Source organism: Diabrotica undecimpunctata, chromosome 8 (genome assembly GCF_040954645.1).
Source record: "Diabrotica undecimpunctata isolate CICGRU chromosome 8, icDiaUnde3, whole genome shotgun sequence".
Lineage (NCBI taxonomy): Eukaryota > Metazoa > Arthropoda > Insecta > Coleoptera > Chrysomelidae > Diabrotica > Diabrotica undecimpunctata.
In genome coordinates, this window is record NC_092810.1 from 28,433,136 (window position 1) to 28,452,742 (window position 19,607).

At 33.6% G+C, this 19,607-nt stretch overlaps 1 protein-coding gene across 1 annotated transcript; it reads right to left on the reverse strand.

Moving 5' to 3' along the window:
• Positions 1-1,455: 1,455 nt before the first annotated feature.
• On the reverse strand, positions 1,456-19,431 carry LOC140447348 (uncharacterized). Its single transcript, XM_072539952.1, has 2 exons — positions 19,278-19,431; positions 1,456-6,087 (listed from the first exon to the last, which is right to left on the reverse strand). Exons 1-2 carry the CDS (start codon positions 19,345-19,347, stop codon positions 2,279-2,281), a joined length of 3,879 nt encoding a protein of 1,292 aa, XP_072396053.1. The 5' UTR covers positions 19,348-19,431; the 3' UTR covers positions 1,456-2,278.
• Positions 19,432-19,607: the final 176 nt, after the last annotated feature.

A 19,607-nucleotide genomic window follows, 5' to 3' on the forward strand; every position in this document is an offset into this window, starting at 1 on the left:
GCCTAAACTGCAACGCCACCACATTTATACTATGATCTATTAAAAGAATTTACAATTTTAAAATTTGGAAAACTAAAATTTGCTGATCACGTCTCAGTCATACAAAGAAATTTCAAATCAGACTCCGTATAATCAACATATAAATAATCCATTTTATATTGATTTAGTCCCTGAATATTTGACGGAAGGAGATTGTACTCATCCTTCCTTTTTCCTGTTTAAAAATCATTTCTTCATCCTTCACTTTATTTGGTATGTGTTGGGCGCTTTATAAAAAACCTTCTTACATAGGAGCCTACGTGCCTAGAGATTGGAATATAGTTCTTCAGACCTCCCGTGTCTCTTTTTTTGAAGAGAAGTATGGTCAAACTTGCATTCCAATCATCTGGGACTTCTCCTCTGTAAAGACATTCGTTGAAAAAATTTTTCAATTCTTCGAGAATAATTTCACTCCCCTCCTTCAATATTTCTACAAATATTACATCTGGGCCCGAAGCTTTATTGTTCTTTAGTTGTGCCATAGCTTGTTTTATTTCAAGGATTCTATGTTGGGAGTATTTCTGAGTTGACATTCGTTATCTTTCTCTTAAGATCTTCCTTTGCAGTGTTATCTGGGTTCTTGGTTGAGGAATATAAATCACGGTAAAATATTTGAGTACCTTTTATAATTTCATCCTTTTCTCTTATTTCTTTTCCATCTTTATCCTTCTATGAGATTATAGGCTTTTCTAAGTGTTTGATCTTAAGCATTTCAGGCCTCGGTTCGGTTCCTTTCTATTATTTTTTCTACGTTGTTTTCATTGTAGATCCTTAAATCTTTACTCCCTTCTTTATTTGTTTATTCCATTCTTTAAAACCATCGGCGTTTCGCTTTCCTTCGCTTAGAAATGTGCGTCTCTTTTCCATAAACGGTTTTATTCCATCACTTATTCTGTCTTCTTTATTTTTCGTTTTCTTTGCAACAGTCAGTCCTGCTTTCAAGAGCTTAAGTTGCATTTCTTTATTATTTGTGTTCATGTCGGAATATTCTTGTTGAAAATGTTGTACAAATTATTTTCTTAAGACTTTTCTGTACTCATCTCCCTTCTACCGCATTTTAGTTTGATCTATCTGATTACAATAATTATGTGGCCTGTTTCTACTGGTTTTCGTCTGTTTAACAAGAATCCTTGCTCTTAAAAGGCAATGATCGCTGCCAGTTCTGAATCGATTGACAGTTACATCTTCAAAAATGTCTTTTTTCCGACACAAGAAGTAATCGATCTCGTTTTTCGTCTTTTTATAGAAGAGGAAATCGAAACGTCAAAAAATTTTATTTTATACTTAAATTGTGGCCTAATCCCGATAAAAATAGTAATTGTATTAAGATACCACAAGAAAATAGCTTTAGAACAATATTAACTATTATAAACACAACATAAATCTCAATAAGGTAAATAATATACAAAGACAATTTCATATTTTTTATTTGTGAAGTAAACAATAAATTTGGAATCTTAAAATTTTCAAAATTTTTGTTAAATAACTGATCCAATTCTTCTTGACCTTTTTGTAAACATTTACTACTTACTAACGAATCTCTAAAATGAAAGTAAAATTTTATATTTGGTCTGGCTTACTTGTGCTGGTTATTGGGTTCTTGTTAGTCGTTTAGTCTTGTGGCGAAAATTTTATTGAGTTTCCTAATGCAGTAGTAATTGGTATTGTCATTGTCACCTCTTGAGACGCATAAAAATAATCTATTGGATTAGCTGACAATAGCTCTTCAGGATTAATTATTGGTGGTGTGGTGGTTCGCAATCCAACAAAGATTGGTCTCTGACTTGCCTGTGGTAAACTCACCACATTATAAAAATTCTAATGATTTACTTAACTTACTCGTAAATTGTGGTTTTGTACAGGTTAAAGTAAGAAAATTGTTTTAGTCTACAGGCCTACTTAGATAAATGTTATCCTCTTCGGCTTTGGGTTAAACAATTAATCTAATCCAGATACTTTATTGTTACTCAAAACTGAACTTTGTAATGTATTTTGACATATTAAAATGTTTGCAGCAATTTGATTATTTCCAGTGGTACTTTAAAAATAATTAGGATAGACCACAGGTCTAAAAGGCTAGAGAATTTCTGGTTTCATCCTTAGTGGCGCATTAAAAATTAGTGCCTAGTTCAGAAATACTTGAGCTAGAAGTTGAATCAGAAGAAGGATTATTGAACTGTGGATAGATGAGTTCTGAACGTTCAGGCTTACTAGTTACAATTTAAAAATTAGCATAATCTTATAGTCTAGCTGGCCAAGGCTTTCCTGGTTTCACCCTGGGTGGTGCAGTTGTCGCCAGTCCAGCAAAACTAGGTCTAGCATCTGACTGAGTTAAGCTAGGAGCTGAATCTGAAGAAGGGTTATTTAACGGTGGATTGACGAGTTCTGGATGTTCAGGTTTACTAGTAACAATTGGATTAGGTGTAGTAATTATTGATGAAAAATTAGCATAATCTTCAGGGCTAGCTGGCCAAGGCATTCCTGGTTTTACCCTTGGTGGTGCAGTTGTTACCAATCCAGCAAAACTAGGTCTAGGGTCCAACTGAATTAAGCTAGGAGCTGAATCTGAAGAAGGGTTATTCAACGGTGGATTGACGAGCTCCGGATTTTCAGGTCTTGTAGCAACAATTTGATTATTTGTAGTAGTAATTAAAGAAAAATTAGCATTATCTTCAGGGCTAGCTGGCCAAGGCATTCCCGGTTTCACCCTGGGTGGTGCAGTTGTTCCTAGTCCAGCAAAACTAGGTCTAGGGTCTAATTGAGTTAAACTAGGAGCTGAATCAGAAGAAGGGTTATTGAACGGTGAATTGACAAGCTCTGGACGTTTAGGTGTACTAGTGACAATTGGATTAGGTGTAGTAATGATTGAAGAAAAATAAGCATACTCTTCAGAGCTAGCTGGCCAAGGCTTTCCTGGTTTCACCCTGGGTGGTGCAGTTGTTCCCAATCCAGCAAAACTAGGTCTAGGGTCTGACTGAGTTATACTAGGACCTGAATTAGCAGAAGGGTTATTAAACGGTGGATTGACAAGCTCTGGTCGTTTGGATGTACTAGTAACAATTGGATTGGGTGTAGTAATACTTGAAGAAAAATTAGCATAATCTTCAGGGCTAGCTGACCAAGGCTTTCCTGGTTTCACCCTGGGTGGTGCAGTTGTTCCCAGTCCAGCAAAACTAGGTCTGAGGTCTGACTGGGTTAAACTAGGAGCTGAATCAGCAGAAGGGTTATTGAACGGTGGATTGACAAGCTCTGGACGTTTAGATGTACTAGTAACAATTGGATTGGGTGTAGTAATACTTGAAGAAAAATTAGCATAATCTTCAGGGCTAGCTGGCCAAGGCTTTCCTGGTTTCACCCTGGGAGGTGCAGTTGTTCCCAGTCCAGCAAAACTAGGTCTAGGGCCTGATTGAGTTAAAATTGTAGCTGAATCAGAAGAAGAGGTATTGGACGATGGATTGACAAGCTCTGGACGTTTATGTGTACTAGTGACAATTGGATTAGGTGTAGTAATAATTGAAGAAAAATTAGCATAATCTTCAGGGCTAGCTGGCCAAGGCTTTCCTGGTTTCACCCTGGGTGGTGCAGTTGTTCCCAGTCCAGCAAAACTAGGTCTAGGGTCTGACTGGGTTAAACTAGGAGCTGAATCAGCAGAAGGGTTATTGAACGGTGGATTGACAAGCTCTGGACGTTTAGATGTACTAGTAACAATTGGATTGGGTGTAGTAATACTTGAAGAAAAATTAGCATAATCTTCAGGGCTAGCCGGCCAAGGCTTGCCTGGTTTCACCCTGGGTGGTGCAGTTGTACCCAGTCCAGCAAAACTAGGTCTAGGGTCTGATTGAGTTAAAATTGGAGCTGAATCAAAAGAAGGTTTATTAAACGGTGGAATGACGTGCTCTGGATGTTCAGATCTACTAGTAACAATTGGGTTATGTGTAGTAATAATTAAAGAAAAATTAGCATAATCTTCAGGGCTAGCTGGCCAAGGCTTTCCTGGTTTCACCCTGGGAGGTGCAGTTGTTCCCAGTCCAGCAAAACTAGGTCTAGAGCCTGATTGAGTTAAAATTATAGCTGAATCAGAAGAAGAGGTATTGAACGATGGATTGACAAGCTCTGGACGTTTATGTGTACTAGTGACAATTGGATTAGGTGTAGTAATAATTGAAGAAAAATTAGCATATTCTTCAGGGCTAGCTGGCCAAGGCTTTCCTGGTGTCACCCTGGGTGGTGCAGCTGTTCCCAGTCCAGCAAAACTAGGTCTAGGGTCTGCCTGAGTTAAACTAGGAACTAAATCAGAAGAAGGGTTATTCAATGGTGGATTGACGAGCTCCGGATTTTCAGGTCTTGTAGCAACAATTTGATTATTTGTAGTAGTAATTAAAGAAAAATTAGCATAATCTTCAGGGCTAGCTGGCCAAGGCATTCCTGGTTTCACCCTGGGTGGTGCAGTTGTTCCTAGTCCAGCAAAACTAGGTCTAGGGTCTAATTGAGTTAAACTAGGAGCTGAATCAGAAGAAGGGTTATTGAACGGTGAATTGACAAGCTCTGGACGTTTAGGTGTACTAGTGACAATTGGATTAGGTGTAGTAATGATTGAAGAAAAATTAGTATAATCTTCAGAGCTAGCTGGCCAGGGCTTTCCTGGTTTCATACTGGGTGGTGCAGTTGTTCCCAATCCAGCAAAATTAGGTCTCTGATCTGATTGAGTTACACTAACTATAGAATTAGGAGATGTAATATTATACTGTGTGTTGATAAATTCCGTTAATTGTTGCCCATTGAAAGGATCTTGCTGTTTAGTGGTGTAATAATTAGGATAGTCCTCGGGTCTAGCAGGCCAAGGCTTTCCTGGTTTCACTCTTGGTGGTGCAGTGGTTCCTAGTCCAGCAAAGCTTGGGCGCTGTTGGGACTGAGTGAGGCCAATTGTAGGATTGGAAGATGGTTCGTTAAATTGTGGAATCATCGACTGAGTATAATGTGGTCGATTAGTAACAAGTTGGTCGTTGGTAGTATGTGTGGGATAATAATTAGGATAATCCTGAGGTCTAGCAGGCCAAGGTTTTCCTGGTTTTACTCTGGGCGGTGCGGTTGTTCCAAGTCCAGCAAAGCTTGGTCTTTGCTGTGATTGACTAAAAATAACTGTAGGCTTGGAAGATGGTTGGTTAAATTGTGGATTAGGAGACTGAGTATATTGTGGTCTATTTGTAATAAAATGTTGTGTTGTAATAGTTGCAGGGACGTAATTAGGATAGTCTTGAGGTCTAGCAGGCCAAGGTTTTCCTGGTTTTATCCTTGGAGGTGCAGTTGTGCCTAAACCAGCAAAACTAGGTCTTTGGGCTAAACGTAGGGTACTTTTAGGATAAGAGGATATGTTCTTAAATTGTGAGTTGAGAATTGGAATATCTGAAAAATTGTTATAATTAAATCTATCAGAGATATTGATTGCAGATGTTATATTTGGTAATATGGTTGTTTCTAATTCAGTCAAATTTGATATTAGAAGTTCAGAAGAGGTATAATCAGATGTATTCGAAATCTTGTTTAATTTATAAGATATCGTTGTTTCTTGAGACGTTTGAATAGTTTTACTAGTAGAATTGTGATAAGATTCTAGCCAAGATGTTTCTAAATCAGGAAGATGGTAGTTGTCAGACCAGTCACTTTTACTGTCAATCAGATTTGTACCTTCATTTAAATTTATTGTATTTTCTGCAGATAAAATAGTTGTTTCTACTTCAGGTACGACCGTAAATTTCGAGTTTTTACCTATAGTGCTAATAATATAAGAGTTTTCTGTAGTGAAAGTTGTTTCTGCTTTTGTTACAGGAGAATCAGTATTAATAATGTGCACATCCAAAGTTTCGTTCTGACGTTTGTCTTCTGGAATTGGTAACCTAATATTTTTTGGTACTTGTGTTGGTGCAGCTGCTGTCTTCGCTACAGAAAAAACTGGAGATACGATCTGATGGATTTCATTGCCATTAATTGCGTTGTTTGTTAAATATTGGAATTCTGAGGATTTCTTTGAAGGCAGTGCAGTCTCTTTAACTAAAAATAAATTATTTATAATAGCAGTTGTATGGAAAAAATACAATAAATAAATAAATAATATATATATATATATATATATATATATATATATATATATATATATATATATATATATACAACCAAACTTATATGGAATCACCATGTATTTCCAACCAACACTTATTTCTTTTGAAAAAACTTGTTATTTTTGCAAAGAAGAAAAGTTTTACTTGAAAATGAACAAACAGATAAAACAATCGGATAACACAGTTCGGTATGACATAGATTATCTGCTTTAGTTGTAAATTGAACGAAAATAGATAAACTAATTTTGGGTTCAAAAACGAAGATATGCCTTATGTGCGGATGTGCAAAGGGGAAAGATTATTGGTCTTGTGAAGCAAGAAATGTCTCTAAGAGACGTAGCTGCAGTAGTAGGCGTAACACAGGGCGTTGTATCAAAAACCTATGTTGGTTATCAGGAATTAGAATCGCTTAAGAATAGACCAAGACAAAGTCGCTAAAAAGTAACAAGTGCTCACCACGATCGTTTTGTTGTCTAAGTAGCTAGAAAAGACCCAACAATTTCTTACCCGCAGTTTTAACGGCAACTTTTGAAAGAGAGAGGTACAAGTGTTTCAGTTGAAACGATAAGAAAAAGACTTTATATCCAAGGACTATAAAGCAGTAGACAGTTACGGGTTCCCGAGTGATCCAGGCAGCACAAGATTAATCGCCTAAATTTTTGTCTTCAACACTAAAACTGGAACATTGATAATTGGCAAGATTTGCTATTTTTATAGAAAACCAGAATTGGTGAAAAATCAGATTACCGAAGAAATCGTTTATTTAGAGAGCGAAGAAGACAAGAAAGACCGCACACTGTCAGATCTGTTCACAGATATAAAGAAGGAAGTTTCATGTTCTAGGGAGGTATTATGATTTTTTTAAAAAATCCTTTAGTTTCCATCCAACCAACTTTAACAGCTCGCAGGTATGTTGATTTAGTTCTAGAACCTGTAGTTAAGCTCTGGAGAGGTGCAACGGGAGAAAATTTAATTTTCATGCATAATCACGAGCCTCCACATACCAGTAGAGTCACTAGAGACTTCCTTCAAGCAGAATATATCACTGTTCTGGAGTGGCCAGCATGCTCACCCGACCTGAAGCCTATAGAGCAATTATAAGATATGCTTAAAAGAGTAAATCCATAAAACACTTTATCGAGCATAACACTGGCTTCAAGTGTAGCTAGTACAAGCAGCTCTTAAAAATTGTAATACCCTACCACAAAAAAATATTGACAATTTGTTTAGGAGCATGCCCACGTGAATTGAAGCTTGCATAAGGACAAGGGATGGTTACACTGACTACTAAAAAAAATTAATAAAAACAATTTAAACAGTAGTCGTTTTACATTAACACATTGGCTGCCCAAATAGAAAGAAAAAATTTTCATTTCAGACTCCAAACTTTTTTTTATTAATTCATATTAAAAATGCATTAGGTTATTAAATTTTTAAGTTCAGTTACAAAAAAAATATTTTTTCTTGATTTATGACTGTCAATTATATTTAACGCACGGAGCTCTAAGACCAAAATACCACTTCCAGGCCACGTGCATTGTAGGTGACTCACGCAATATACTCGTACTTCACCTACCGCTACAAGTCTCAGCTTGCAATTTAGTTTGAGTAAAGATTTCGTTAGAGTAACAGTGTTGTTCGAATTTGTTTCGTATTAGAACTACCTATTCTGTTTATTATGGCGAAAAAATTTGATACTTACGAGAAACAACAACAATATTTGCAGAGATTGCATAAGGATGAATACTTTGATATGAGTGATGAGGATGTAGATGATCCTTTTGAAGGTGACAATTCTGAAGACGATTATATACCATCTGTGTCCAGCTCAGATAGTAAACAAGAAGAACCGGCTACCAAAAAATGGAAACGAAAAAGTGCAGAACCATCTACAAGTCCTGTAGAACAAGTCATAAGTAGTGTAGTGTTGCGGGCTAGTCGTGAATCATTTAGTGTTAGTCGTAAAACTGTGAAACAATCTTCAAGCCATATCACGAATACAACAGATCATCAATCTAGTGAATCATCTGAAGACGTGATCTGAAGATCACGATGGCATTGAACTTCCTGTTACTCCTACCGAATTTCAAATTACATGGACTGCTGTAACGGGAAAAAATCTAAAGATATTTGATTTCAATGCAGTACATCCTGGCATTTCACCTGAAGTTGCATCGCTATTAGCGTAAAAAGAACCCTATGATTTCTTTAAATTTTTTCTAACAGATGATATCATTGACTATATTGTAACTGAAACAAACAGATATGTTGAGCAGATCAAACAAAATGAAAATATTTCGCAGTATTCAAGAGTCAAAAGATAGAAACCTCTAACAAATTTAGAATTTGAAATCTTCCTGGGTATAATTATGTGGATGGGTTTAAATAAAAAACCTCGACTATACGATTATTGGTCCAAGAATATCCTGTACGTCAATGATATTAAAAAGCGTATGCCACGAAATCGTTTCGAACTAATATTACGTATGTGGCATTTTTCTGATAATACAGAATGTCCAAGAGGTGATCGACTTTTCAAAATTCAACCCTTAATTGATCGTTTACTGGCCAAATTTTAAATTGCCAGAATTCCGAACAAAAACGTATGCATTGATGAGACTCTAGTACCGTTTCGTGGACGACTGGCTTTCAAACAATATATCGAAAATAAAAAACATAAATTTGGGATAAAACTCTACAAATTATGCACAGAAAATGTTTGTACTTTCAATATGAAAGTTTACTGCGGAAGAGACGTTTTGAAGCCAGGGATTTCAGCATCATCTTCAGTTGTTATGTAGCTGATGGACGGACTCCTAGATTGTGGTAGAAAACTGTCAACAGATAATTTTTATACTAGTATTCACTTGGCTCACCAACTTAAGATAGATCAACACATCTCATAGGCACACTCAGATCAAACAGAAAATTAAACCCCCAAGAGGTTGTGAAAGCAAAGTTGAAAAGAAATGAAATTATTGCACGAGAAATTAACACAGGAGTTGTTGTAATAAAATGGAAAAATAAAAGAGATGTATTAATGCTTAGTACAGTACACACAGACAGCAAAGTAGAGGTTATGAGTAAAAACAACAAAATGGCAGAAAAACCACAAGCAGTGATCGATTATAATAACTCTATAGCGTTTATTGACCTTTCAGATCAAATGATTCGAATTCACTACGAAGAGGAGTAAAATGGTACCGTAAACTAGCAGTCGAACTTCTCACTGGATCAGTTATTACAAATGCCTACATTGTGTATAAAAGTATATCTAAAAATAAAATACAAATTACTGCCTTCAGAGAAGAAATAACAAAAAAACTATTAGAGGAACAAGTGCTGGAAGAACAAGTCGTACAACAAGACATTTTACAAACTTGTCGACTGAAAAAAATGGAATCAGCAAGAAGAAGATGTACAGTTGGTTATGAGAATCTGAAAACAGAATATGGAAGGGACTATGCTATGAAAACATGTAAGCAGACTCCATACAAATGTGACATTTGTGAGACATTTTTCTGTGTGGAGTGATTTTTTGTGAAACATAAAACTGTAAAAATCTGATTTATAAAGAACTAAATAGTTTGTCACTTTCACAAATATCTACTTAATTTGATTGTTTTTTGGTAATACATAATTTACAGTAAAATGTGCATCTTATTTTCTACGGGTATTACAATAGTATTTTTCACGCAAACCATTGGGCTAACTTCAGTAATCTGACCACCGGACCATGTACAAATGCTTTGTATATGAATAACGTGTAAACTGTGAATGATATTTGTCTCACAGAGCATAGAACCAAACCTGTCGTTGGAATTATATTTAACTCACAGAACGTCTGGTCAAAACGGAGCCTGAGTCAATTACAACTCACATGGCGGTTAATGTGTTAAAATTTTTTATATTTATGACTTTAAAACAAGTGGTTTCAGTTTATTCTTTCAAGAGTTTACCGAATTTTTTGTATTTGTGGTTAAATTGCTTTAAAATAAATATTATTTGACTTTGTATGTTGTTTTTTTTTGTTAAATTCACTTGAAATAATTAGAAATATCAAATGATTCCATATAAGTTTGGTTGTGTATATTTCTTTAACAGATTAACTTGAACTCAAGACTAATAGGTATAAAAAAAATTCCATATCTAGCATTCTATATAACATTTAAAACCGTCAAAAAATTTAATAGTGTTATCAATAATCATAAATGAGATCAGTCGCTAATTACATATTATATTTCTGGTATTAAAACTGTAAAAATTAAAAGTCTGACTTTTTCCATTTTATCACTTACTGTAATTAAACTGTTACAAAAAGTGGAAGTAACGGGCTAAACCTTCCAAACCGCTTATACCCAATAAATTCTTGGTGAATCATAAACTTGGGCATTTCTTATAGTTTGTGACAAATCGTAAAATAAAAAGGAGGTTCTTAACAATCAATTAGTAAGTAAAAAGTTTCATCTGGTTTATATTAACGAATTAAAATATGTACTAGTATCATCGCTAGAATAACATAGGCGATTAGTACCGCCCCCAGAACCGATTTGTTTAATTACTACCACCCAGGGGCGGACTAAGGTCTATGCAACCTAGGCAAGTGCCTAGGTCCCGTAATTTTTGGGACCCAAAAATTAGGTTTTTACTTTTTAATTTTTATAATTAATTTTTGTTTTTATTTAACAGAAAAACGTAATACTCATCATTTTTGCTGAAACGTGTCTAAATTATACCGAGTAGTTGATTGATAAAGTCGATAAGGTTGGACAAGCGTTCCCATGCTTATCATGATTGTATAAAAATGGATGTACATAAAAAGTTGTTAAACTATTGAATTAGTCAGACTACATACTGATAAATTCCAGATAAAAGTACTTGGAAACAAGAGCGCTAAAATTAATAACGATGGTGAAGAAGACTTCAGAAAATTAACGAAAAAGTTGAGTGAAGTAAATTATCCATGGCATACGTATGAAAATAAGCAAAGCTGACCCATTAAAGTTATGGTCAATAAGTTACACCGTTCAGCCAGTAAAGATTCGATCATGAACGATTTAAGTAATAAAGGATCCAAGATAATAGATCTCATACCGAAATTAAAATACAAAACAAAGCGACCACTAAATATGTTTATGTTGGTATTCTATGTTGGAATCTATGAGATCTTAGAAATCATGAGCGTAAAAGTACAAATACTTCCGCTAAGAAATTCAAAATTGGTACCTCAATGTAAGAGATGTCAGGCATATGGACACACACAAGGTTACTGTGCGAAAGAACCAAGATGTGTTCGCTGCACAGGAAAACACCTAACAGCCAAATGTGAGAAACCCAAGGACGCAAAACCTAAATGTGTCCACTGTGAAGGCTAACAGTAGAAGAAGGGCATCCGGCTACCTTTAGAGGATGTATCGTGGCATAGGAAATACAAAAAATAAAAGATAAATATAACAAGAAACAGACCTTACCCAGACAACCACAAAGAATGCATCCAAAACCTGTAGAAAATCCAAAACAAGAAGAAATCAAAACAAGAACTTATAGTATGGTAGCAGCTGGTAAAAGTAACGAAGAAAACTATAGTAGCCAAAAAGATCTGAAAATAGAACAAACTCTACAGAAAATATTAGAGAGATTAACTAACCTGGACGAGCGTATAACCAGAATAGAATATAGCACCAAAGGAGCTATACCTAAAAGACTTGGTAATGGCGGGTAGTTTACGAATAGTAGAATGGAATAAATGGCATCTTGAAACATCAACAAGAACTACAAACGATACAAGATATAGAAAAAATAGACATATGCCTCATTTCTGAAACCCATTTTACGAATGAGTCATATTAGATTTAGGGGTTATAAAACTTATCATACTACTCACCCTGATAATGCAGCCAAAGGAGGTAGTGCAGTAATAATCAAAGAAAATATTATGCACTATCAGGAAATGAGATACAGAACTAAAGAATTTCAGGCCACATCAGTAAAAATTAAATGTAAAAACTATGAGGTAATCGTCACAGCGGTTTACAGTCCGCCAAGACATGCCATCAAGAAAAATCAATATGTAGATTTCCTGACCAATCAAGGACATAGATTTGTCTTTGGAGAAGAATTCAATGCAAAACATACGCATCTGGGGTCACAACTGACTACCACCAAAGGGAAAGAATTTTTAGAAGCAATGGAATATATTAAATGAGACGCAATATCAACGGGAAAGCCAACATACTGACCTACTGACACAAATAAAATCCCAGACCTTATCGACTTCTTTGTAGTCAGAAATATTTCAACAAATTACATAGAGATAGAAGAGGCATTGAATATGAACTCGGACCATTCTCCAAATATTCTCACACTCAGTGACACTCTTATCAAAAATGAAAGCCCCCTAGACTTGTTAACAAAAATACTGACTGGAAAAGTTTCCAGATACCAAAGATTAACCTCTCAGTTCCATTAAGAACCGTTGATCAGCTAGTAGTAGAATTACTCAATAAAAATGTACAACAAGCTGCTTCGAACAACAGCACGAACAGTGTCGAAAGAATAAAAGGAAATAACTACCCGAAAGAAATCAGAGAAATGATAACCGAAGAAAGAAAACTGGGACGCAAGTGGCATCAGTCTAGAGCACCAGTTGATAAAACTAGATTAAATAATGCCACACAAAAATTTAAAAAGAGAAATTGAAATAATTAAAAACGAATCGGTTAGCATCTACCTAAGTGAACTATCAAATGATAGCGCTACTGATTACTCATTGTGAAAGGCTACCAAACGATTAAAACGGCCAATCTTACAGAATCCACCAATTAGAAATACTAATGGTAGCTGTTCAAGAAGCAATATACAAAAGGTCAACAGGTTTGCTGACCACCTAGAAAATACTTATCAACCAAATGAGGAACAAGAAATAATTAACTGAGCTTCCTGATCAATATGAAATTAAGATTAGCCCTGTAACTCCAAAAGAAGTATGTTTGGAAATAAAAGAAAATATAAATGCAAAGAAAGCTTCTGGATTTAATCTAATTACTGGGGAAGTGTTAAAGCAACTTCCAAAGAAAGCTATAATAAAATTAACACATCTTATAAACGCTTCCTTTAGGCTGAGGTACGTACCAAAGATATGGAAGGTGGCAGAAATTATAATGTCACTAAAACCAGGAAAACCTCTACAAGAAGCTTCTTCATATAGGCCTATTTTACTGTTACCTGTCATGTCTAAATTATACGAAAAATTACTCTTGAAGAGACTAAAACCGATTATAGAGGAAAAAAATCAAATTCCTAATCATCAGTTTGAGTTTAGAGCAAGCCACTCAACGATAGATCAGGTACATAGAATAGCAGATATAGTAGAAAAAGCTCTAGAAGAAGGAAAAGTCTGTTCCGCAATTTTCCTCGATGTAGCGCAGGCTTTTGACAAAGTGTGACATGACGGAATATATCATAAAATGAGATGCTACTTACCAAAACAATATTCTGAACTACTAGAATCATATATATCCGACAGATACTTTCGAGTTAAATATGAGGAAGCATATGCAGAATTAAGAGAAGCTGGAGTTCCACAAGGAAGTGTCCTGGGGCCAGTGCTATACCTGCTCTATACCAGCGATATTCCATCATTAGAACCTAACACAATTGCGACAATTGCAGACGACACATGCATTCTAGCAGTCGGACAAAACCACGAAGATGCAACAACCATGCTACAGAACTCTGTTGAACAAATTAACATCTGGACTAGGCGATGGTGATCAAAATGAATAAAACAAAATCTGTTCATGTCAATTTTACTAACAAAAGAGAACAATATATCCCAGTTAGTACAAATAGAAACCAAGTACCTTATGCAAATACGGCAAAATATTTGGGTATGACATTAGATTCCAAGCTTCGCTGGAAAGCACATGTTAAAAAAAAAAGAGGAATTAGAAATGAAATTCAGAAAGATATACTGGTTGATGGGAAAAAAATCCACTCTGTCTACTTATAACAAAGTGTTATTGTATAAGCAAGTCCTTAAACCGATATGGACATATGGGATATAGTATGGGGCTGTACAAAAGAAAGTAACATCCAAATTATACAACGATATCAGAATAAATTATTAAGGAACATCGTTAACGCTCCATTGTACTTCAGAAACTGTGATCTTCATCGAGACCTTACTTTTACTGTAACTATTAACTGCCACAATACACATTTTCATGACAAAGGAAGAAAAACAAAGATATTACAAATTTGAAGAAAAATTTTGACTAACACTGTAAGCAACTGCAACCAATAACGACCTCAGCGAGAGTGTCACAATTATCTTTCCGGCAAAACCTCCTCAGCGATCTAAATGGATGTTTATTTGAAACGCAATATCGAGCGGCTTTTTTGAACAATTTTAAAATGGTTTATATCAATGCGGTGACGTAAAGAGAAATTGAAATACTTTGGTGTTTTAATACATATACGAGGGGATTTCAATATATACCAAGGAATTTAAAAATGCTACAATACTGGTAAGTTGTTGTGTATTTTTTAAAAGGAAAACTAATGTTTTTTCTACAGTTTTAGATCTATTACCAATTTCTGCTGCAAAATATAAAAATCTACTGACGCTCGTGAGGTTCTGTAAACATGATGCTGAAGACTATTATACTGCGCTACCCCAGGAGTAGGATTAATTTTACCAGTAAGGGTAAATTAACCATTTCTTTATTCCTCTAGCTGATAATATTAAAAGGTCTGAAAATTTATTTTGTTTTCAGGCTTTCTATCAGCTGGTGCAACTAATGTTCTACAATGTGATGTTTGGACAGTCCTTTTTTTTCAGTTTTTACTTGTAGTTAGGTACCTTTTTTAATTTTCTATCTCTGTTCTTTAAAAAATTGGTTAAAATGTGTTTGTGTACTTAATACAACGTACTTTAAGTTTAGCCCAGTCTGGTTAAAAAAAAAGGTGGAAAAATGTTTCGCAGATATCTGAAGCTTTTAAGACATAAGTGGGGGATACTAGATGATGAATAGATGAAAAGATACTCCTAGTTTTACCTTGCGTTTTTTTAAGCAATAGTTTATGGTCAAAATTTGATTTTTTGTCTATAAATTTTTTCTCTTATATTTTAAATAAACAATATTTATGTCATTTTTTTATGTCAAGAATATCTTTATTTTCCCGTTTTTTTAATTAAAATTGATAAATAATTTACAGAGATATTTGCAAAAAAGCAGTTTTTTGTGCACTAATTTATAAATTTTATTAATTTTTTTATTAACAAAATAAAATGGTATTAATACATTTAAACATCAAGGAATTAACATCTTTTAGATTTGTGCGGAATATCCCCCCGATCAGTCAAATATTTTATAAGTTATTTAATTTGTTTATCCCTGAGGCTAATTATTTAAACTATTGAGCTTGCCCTTTGCATGATGCTAGACACATTCAGCAAATTTCATAGGATTCTTTAAGACTTAGACTATCTCAGAAATTAAATGCATATTGAGTTTTCATCGAAATTATTTACAAAATAAACGTTTGAAAAAGGGGTATGTTTTTTACTTATAAACAATTGTAATAACTTCTATATTTTTCAAGCTACAGACTTGTACGTACAACCATTGGATAGCTGGTAAAAAAGCTTACATTAAAAAATAAAAAACCTTCTATGACCAATATAAACGAAGTTAGTGACTATTATTAAAAAAATCATATCTCCATTGTTTATAAACATTAAGAAGTAAAATTTTGAATGAAAATCTAAACTTTATATTGAAACTTATAGCTATAAAATTTATCTAATTTTTCGAAACGACGGTACTTTCGAAAGATCGACATAGGAAAGTGGAGAGGATATCTGTTTCAGCTCCGTTTTTATCTCGGCTTCCTTTGCAGCTGCAAGCCTCTTTTTTTTATTCCGGGGTAGCTCGTCGAAATATGAATAACTACATAGTTTTCACTGGCCGGAAAATATGGGAAAACTCGGAAAAATTGAGTCCATTTGAAATTCACCATAAATACTTACTTTTTTTAATTTGATCGAATAGTCTGTCGCAGTATTAATAATGATGACATAATTTTCACCCCCCATAAATCTCGGAAAAATCACGAAAAATCAACATATGTTTTTTCATTTTATATCAATGATGTAATAATACTTATATATTTTATAAATTAAATTTCAGGTAATTTTTTACACATTATATTATTATATTCCTTATATTAATTATAATTGTTTGTATTTTTATAATTAACAATATTGATTTTTATTCTATTTTTCTTACAAATATGATATACAATATTAATCTAATCACCTTACTGCTTTGATAAAATAAGTCGATTTTTTCATCACTTGCCTTATAAATTTTACAATGTTTATTGAACTTTACCTTTTTTAATTTTCTTTACATACATTGGTTTAAAAGTTAAAATTTGGTTCATTTATTCGACTTCACTGTCAGGTCTGAACCTTTTTGTTGCAGGTTGTTTGTCTTCACTTATTAAGTCAGTCTTTCCATACATTAACATATTAATGGGCGATCTTAATGCCAAGGTGGGTCAAGGTAAGGTAGGAGAACAAGTCGGAAAATATGGGCTTGATTCAATTTTGCCAAAGTGAAGACTTCGTAATAACAAATACCTTTTTAAAATTACTTCCTCGACGGTTATATACATGGACATCTCCACAACATACCAAAGAAAAAATAGTAAGAAATCAAAAAGACTACATTATGATAGCAAGGAGGTATCATAATGCTGTTAAATGTACTAAGACGTACCCAGGAGCTGATATAGGCTCAGATCATAACCCGGTAGTTACTGTGATAGAGGCGAGACTAAAAAAGATTAGAAGACCACACAGAAAGGCACTAAATTTAAATAAACTTAGAAACAAAAATATACGACAAGAAACAGGAGAAGAAATAAATGAAAACCTCCGTTCAGTGCAGCAACAAATTAACGATATAAACAACGTTACCCAAAAATTAAAGTACATAAATACAGCTATACAAACAGCAGGAAAGAAACATCTTACAAAAACAACAACAAAGAATAAGGGGTGGATGACACAAGATATACTAGACTTGATGGAACAAAGAAGAAAGATGAAGAATTACCCAGACAAATACAAAGAAATAAATAAACACATAAAAAAGAGAATAAAAGAAGCCAAAGGGGAGTGGATTAAAGAACAATGTGAAGAAATGGAAACCTATGAGAAAAAGTACGATGCGTTCAATATGCACAAAAAAGTAAAAGAGATGACAGGAAGCATAAATAAATGCCAAATAGGTAAACTTAAAGACAAAGATGGAAATCTTATTGTAGATTTAGAGAATAAAATACAAAGATGGACAGAATACCTGAATGAATTATTTGAAGACGATAGAAACAACTTAACTCAGATAATCAATGCAACTGGGCCAGACATATTGAAAGAAGAAGTAGAATACGCAATAAGAAACGCTAAAAATGGAAAAGCAAATGGACCTGATGAAATTCCTACAGAACTGTTGAAGCTTTTAAATGATAAATCCGTAACCATAATATTAAATTTTGCAGCGAGGAGCTAAAACAGTTTCCCCTCCACTTTCCTATATCGATCTTTCGAAAGTAACTTCGTTTCGAAAGGTTTTAAGTTTCGAAAAATTTAATGAATTTTATAGCTATAAAATTCAAATAAAGGTTAGATTTTCATTCAAAATTTTTGCAAATTCTACTTCTTAATGTTTATAAACAATGGAGATATAATTAACAGAAAAATTGTCGCTAACTTCGTTCCTATTGTTCATAGCTTTATTTTTTTGTGAAATGTGAGTTTTTTTACTAGCTATCTAATAATTGTACGTACAAGTCTGTAGCTTGAAAAATATAGAAGTTATTACAATTGTTTATAAGTAAAAAACATACCCCTTTTTCAAACGTTTATTTTGTAAATAATTTCGATGAAAACTCAATATTCATTTAACTTCTGAGATAGTATAAGTCTTAAAGAATCCTATAAAATTTGTTAAATGTGTCTATAGCATCATTCATAGGGCAAGTTCAATAGTTTAAATAATTAGCCTCAGGGATAAATAAATTAAATAACTTTTTAACTGTTTGACCGATCAGGGGAAAATTTAGCACAAATTTAAAGGACGGTAATTCCTCAATGTTGAAATGTATAAATAACATTTTATTTTATTAATAAAAAAATTAATTAAATTTATACATTAGTGCAAAAAAAACTGCTTTTTTGCAAATATCTCCGTAAATTATTTATCAATTTGAATTGAAAAAACGGGGAAAATAAAGATATTCTTGATATAAAAAAATGGTATAAATATTGTTTATTTAAATTATAAGGAAAAAAACGTATGGATAAAAAATCAAATTCTGACCATAAATTATTGTTTAAATAAAACGCAAGGTAAAAATACGAGTACACAGTTCATCTATTCGTCATCTAGTAACCCCCACCTATGTCTTAAAAGCTTCAGATATCTGCGAAACATTTTGCCGTGAAATCGATGATTTTTGTATAACCAGACTGGGCTAGTTTACTAAATAAAAATAAATACTATTTCTTCAATGCAATGGTTTAAAAATATGTACTTAGTCACAAACATTAAATTTCCCATTTTCTCAAAACAAAGCTAAAGTGACATTCCTTGTTTTTTCCCTTAACACTTCAAATGCTTTTGATTTATTTTTTTGGTTACCTTAAGAGTGATTTTTTTAATTATGTTTCTATATCCATGAGTTTGTGATTTTTTTTTATAATTTTCTGTAATTTTTGTTGTAACAAATACTTAATTTTTATATGTAGCTATATATAATTACGTATTTTTACCTTTAAACATTATTGTTTAGTAAATGATAATAACAATGTAACAATTAACTAATGTATTAGTTCTTTAATACCTATTTGTGGTTAAGAAAATATCACTGGTCCGCGGGCCAAAAAAGGTTGAGGGACGCTGCTCAAAGATATCAATCGTCGATATGACAAGCAGTTTTTACGTCTTTGAGTCATTTTAATTAATTTGTTTGATTTATATTTTTTATATTTAGTCAAAAAATGATTCAACCAATTAATATTACTTTGTTTTACTGTAAAAATACACTCACCTAGACTATTCGTAGCTTCAACACATAAACAGAACAACCACCAACAGTATAACATCGAGGGAAATTCCATCTTTTAACTTAAGGCGACATTAAAAGCCGAACTGATTGTTGAAGAAGTCAAAGAACTATTGGCACACGCTGCTTAGCACAATAAAGCAAATAAAAAATACGCGAGAAGAAACAGGTTGGTTGGCAAAGAATTTATCGTTGTAAATATGTACCGTTTTGTGTTATAAATGCATTATTTATTCGCATGTATATAAATTTGGTATGATACCGTAGTTTTTTTCGGTTTTGTTTCATTAATAGTATGCTTGATTAGAGATGACA

Bases quoted from the DNA above. Each gene is read 5' to 3' on its own strand.
- LOC140447348 (XM_072539952.1), bottom strand. From the start codon at position 19,347: ATGGAATTTCCCTCGATGTTATACTGTTGGTGGTTGTTCTGTTTATGT. The intron at 6,088-19,277 runs GTGAGTGTATTT...ATTTATTTTTAG, and splicing joins TGAAGCTACGAATAGTCTAG to TTAAAGAGACTGCACTGCCT.